Here is a 4,761-nt window from a genome sequence, read left to right on the forward strand (position 1 = left end):
AGGTCACTGGAGGGCCGGCTACGGGTCGCCCACAACACCTAAGGATGTGCCGGCCAACGCATCCGGTTCCCGCGGTGGTGGTGAAGACACGGCACCGCCAGCCCGGCCACACCACCATCAGGGTCACGGCGGGGTCACTCATGGGTCACGCAGGGTCGATTTGGACAATATTACTGCAGGAAATTGTATAATAAAGCCGGATAAACTCAGAGCAGACAGCATCAGTCGGCGGGGGAAGGTGGGGGTGTTGGGCAGCGCGGACCCTCGCTCCCACGACGTGACCTGTGGCGACTGAGCTAATGACTGGCTAATAATTTGGTAATGGCGGGGCGCGAGGGTTGTAAAGAAGGCGATTTAAGAGACTCTGAGGGAAAATATTTGTTTAGAATAATGGACGACAATGCAGGTTTTTTGGCTTGTGTTGCTCGCAGTTGGTCTGTGGGACCCTAGATGACCCTGATAACACCTGACTAATGTGGTGGTAGGTGGCCCACGCCCGCCATGGTCCACTAGTGGCCCACGCCCACCATGGTCCACTAGTGGCCCACACCCGCCATGGTCCACTAGTGGCCCACACCCACAATGGTCCACTAGTGGCCCACACCCGCCATGGTCCACTAGTGGCCCACACCCGCCATGGTCCACTAGTGGCCCACACCCGCCATGGTCCACTAGTGGCCCACACCCACCATGGTCCACTAGTGACCCACACCCGCCATGGTCCACTAGTGGCCCACACCCACAATGGTCCACTAGTGGCCCACACCCGCCATGGTCCACTAGTGACCCACACCCGCCATGGTCCACTAGTGGCCCGCACCCGCCATGGTCCACTAGTGGCCCACACCCACAATGGTCCACTAGTGGCCCACACCCGCCATGGTCCACTAGTGACCCACACCCGCCATGGTCCACTAGTGACCCACACCCGCCATGGTCCACTAGTGGCCCACACCCACAATGGTCCACTAGTGGCCCACACCCGCCATGGTCCACTGGTGGCCCACACCCACCATGGTCCACTGGTAGCCCACATCCTCCATGGTCCACTGGTAGCCCACACCCTCCATGGTCCACTAGTGGCCCACACCCGCCATGGTCCACTGGTGGCCCACACCCACCATGGTCCACTGGTGGCCCACACCCACCATGGTCCACTGGTAGCCCACACCCACCATGATGCCACCATACATATTAACGACAGACAACCATTACAGGTCACGGGTGTCACCACATCAATAACGGCGTAACACAACACTAAATGTCATCAGGTGAACCAATCACATGATATTTATTGTGGTAAAGGTGCGAGATAGAGGGTGTGGGAGGTACAGCAGGGAGGTGAGATACAGGGTGTGTGAGATACAGGGCGTGTGAGATACAGGGCGTGTGAGATACAGGGCGTGTGAGATACAGGGCTTGTGAGATACAGGGCGTGTGAGATACAGGGCGTGTGAGATACAGGACGTGTGAGATACAGGGCGTGTGAGATACAGGGTGTGTGAGATACAGTGTGTGAGGTACAGTCGGTGGGAGGAAGATACAGGAGAAGTAAGTACAGGAGGAGGCGTGGGGGGTGTAAGAGGCGTGGAGTGTACGAGGCGTGGCAAGGGTCAGAGGAATGTCCGACACGGGGCAAGGTTCCCACGACAGAGAGAAGAGAATACCCCCGTGGTCAGCCTGCCCCTCTACACCCCCAACCCCACCCCATCCCGCCCCACCCCACCCCACCCCGCCCCGCCTCGCCCCGCCCCCGACACACCACCCGAGTGCCGGGAAAATACAACGAGAACGAAATTCAACAAATATACGTACATAAACACGAAGAAAAAACTACTAATGCCAACCATAGTCGAGACACGAAATGTAATGGTAGATAATCATGTACTTTTCTTACGCCCAATAAACGTGAGGAGTTTGGGAGATAATTTTTTTTATTGTGTAGTTGTTAATTGACTGTACCTGTTGTTAATAGACCAGGTGTGAGAAATGTTAAATAAATATTTTATTTTTATTTTTTTTTAGACTAACCTAACCAAACCTTATCTAACCTAACCTAACCTAATCTAAACTAACCTCCAACGTAACACAACCTAGCCTAACCTAAGCTTACCTAACTTTAACTTAGCTTAATAAAAAAATAAATCATTAACTTATTTAATAACAATAATAAAAAAAACATCCTAAGGTGCATGGTTAGGTTAGGTTAGCTTAGGTTAGGTTAGGTTAGGTTAGGTTAGGTTAGGTTAGGTTAGGTTAGGTTAGGCTTTGATCAGTTTTATTTACCAAATTTTAAAAGAACTACTGAGTCAAGTAATTCACCCCCAGAAACATCATTGGCACAAACTCTATGAATACTTCATCGGTAATTTATCAGTGAAAATAAAATAATTTGTTCTAAGTAAACAACATATTTTCTCCGATCGAATTAAACTAAAGTAATTATCGTACGTCATTAACAGGAGGCAATATGCGCTATTTCCGTTGATAAGGAAACAGGAGATGGTCACTAACAACAGGACTGATAAGGAAAACAGGAGAATATATATACGCCATTACCGTTGATAAGGAAATACTGAAAAAAATACTAATATAAATTGTTTCAAAGTGAGAAAAAATTATTATGTCTTTAATTGCTCTAAGATGGGGTAGTGTCTGTGGCTAATGTTATATTTTTGAAATATATGTATTACCTGTAGCTGTACCTGTGTCTGTCTGTACCTGTGTCTGTACCTGTAATTGTACCTGTACCTGTCTGTACCTGTACCTGTATCTGTGTCTGTCTGTACCTGTACCTGTCTGTCTGTACCTGTAGACAGAATGACGTCTCTAGACTAATAAAAACCACACAATACAAACCACACGAGCCAACCACACGAGCCAACCACACTAGCCAACCACACGAGCCAACCACACGAGCCAACCACACTAGCCAACCACACGAGCCAACCACACGAGCCAACCACACGAGCCAACCACACTAGCCAACCACACTAGCCAACCTTACTAGTAAATTAAATAAAGAACAACAAATCACTAAACGCTTTCATCTCCCTTAAGACGACGACACCAAGATGCTCCGTAGACCACAGGTAAACTCAAGCAGTGACCAGGTAAACCCCCGTTAAAAAAAACGTCCCTCTGGTGGTCTAAGCGACGTGTTGAGGAGTACGACCCCCAAGTCATCCCAGGTCACACGACAGGTCACATAATTTAGACTTTCTCCATTAAGGTAAAATCACTTGGGTGAGACCACGAGCCCATACGCTTGGGATGAGATGGCCTTAATGTCACCCTGGTGTCTAATTTGCTAAGTAATATTGGCCCTTGTAAGAGAGATAATTAGTGGCTAATGTTGCAGATAATGGTGGGTCAGCTGGGGGTCAAGGGGTCATGTCGTGGGCTAGGGTGGGTGTGTCGTCTCCTCCTCCTCCTCTACCTCCCCCTGCAGCCTCCCCATCACCATTACCCTCCGTAAATTCTCCCACAAAAAAAAAATCTTCCCATACCTTCTCATACACACACACATACACACACACACACCCTGCTCACTCACTCATTTACACACACACACACTCTCTCACTCACTCACAGAAAAAAATAACATACTCTCTCACCTTCGACAAAATCAGGTATGTGTGTGTGTATGTGTTTCTCCCAGTCACCAACACACATACACAACACCGCTCCTCACCTCACCTGCCACCCCTACACTCCCACGGTCATACAAGCTGCCCAAACACTCCCTCATAAAATTAATATTCCATTACTGATTATTAGGCACCTTAGCTTATTTCACCTGATGATTAAACACCCCAATGCTAAGCTAATCTAATCTCAGCTAAATGTAACCTAATCTTATCTAATCTAAGCTAAATCCCCCAAGGTAGTGTTAGGGTATTTAATCCTCAGGAGAAATAAGCTAAGGGTGGCTAATCTTCACGTAATTCCACTTATAGTTAAAACACCGCAAATTCTTGACAACAGTAACTAACAGAATCAAATACTATTACAGAAACTTAGAATAAAACTCATAATTCAAGAAAAAAATAAAAAAATAAATAAAACCCCACAAATCAGCTCCAAAAAATTCCACACCACGACTCCAAAAATCACCAAGAGTTTAGCCTTGAACTGTTGATTGGAAGAGAAATAGGAATCAGTGCAGTGTTCGTCTTCCCAATGGTCAAATATTTTCCCCGGGATGAAGGCGAGGAATGAGCCCTGATTATGGTGTGATATCATCTTACGACGCCAATAGTGGGAGCGGGGTCGTGGCTCCTACAACACTCTTCATTATCTGACTGTTTTAACCTAAGAGGGGGAAAACTACAGAGCTTGTGAATGGTTATAGTTAATGAGAAGGATTGTGTATGGTAGCAGGTGAGGTAGGTGCTAACGTTGTGATTGGTTGTAAATGAAGATATTACATGGGTTGTGTATGGTTGTAGACAGAGTAAGTACAAGGGATGTGAATTGTTGTATGATTACAGTACAAACACCGTGTATGGTCGTGTACCGGTGTGATGTGTTGCAAGCTGTACAGGCGTATGGCTGCAGACGACACGAATACGGGCCAAGGCAAGACACACTCACTATAAACACCGTGTGTGTTATCATGAGTGAGGTAGACATGTGCTGCATAGTGAGGTCCTCCAGCTACTCATCTCATGTACTGCATGGGTCAGGCAGGGCCGTCGACAGGGTGGGGATGCTGGGGTAAGCCCCCCTGGGGCCCGGCCTGTAGGGCTTGGGAATATT

At 47.8% G+C, this 4,761-nt stretch overlaps 1 protein-coding gene across 1 annotated transcript; it reads right to left on the reverse strand.

Annotated features, from left to right (window-relative positions):
• Positions 1 to 382: 382 nt before the first annotated feature.
• Positions 383 to 1,036, reverse strand: LOC121860374 (foot protein 1 variant 1-like). The gene has a single exon (XM_042357495.1). It carries the CDS (start codon positions 1,034 to 1,036, stop codon positions 383 to 385), a length of 654 nt encoding a protein of 217 aa, XP_042213429.1.
• Positions 1,037 to 4,761: the final 3,725 nt, after the last annotated feature.

The sequence above is a fragment of the Homarus americanus genome, unplaced genomic scaffold, assembly GCF_018991925.1.
Source record: "Homarus americanus isolate GMGI-L3 unplaced genomic scaffold, GMGI_Hamer_2.0 scaffold57206, whole genome shotgun sequence".
NCBI classification, from domain to species: Eukaryota; Metazoa; Arthropoda; class Malacostraca; order Decapoda; family Nephropidae; genus Homarus; species Homarus americanus.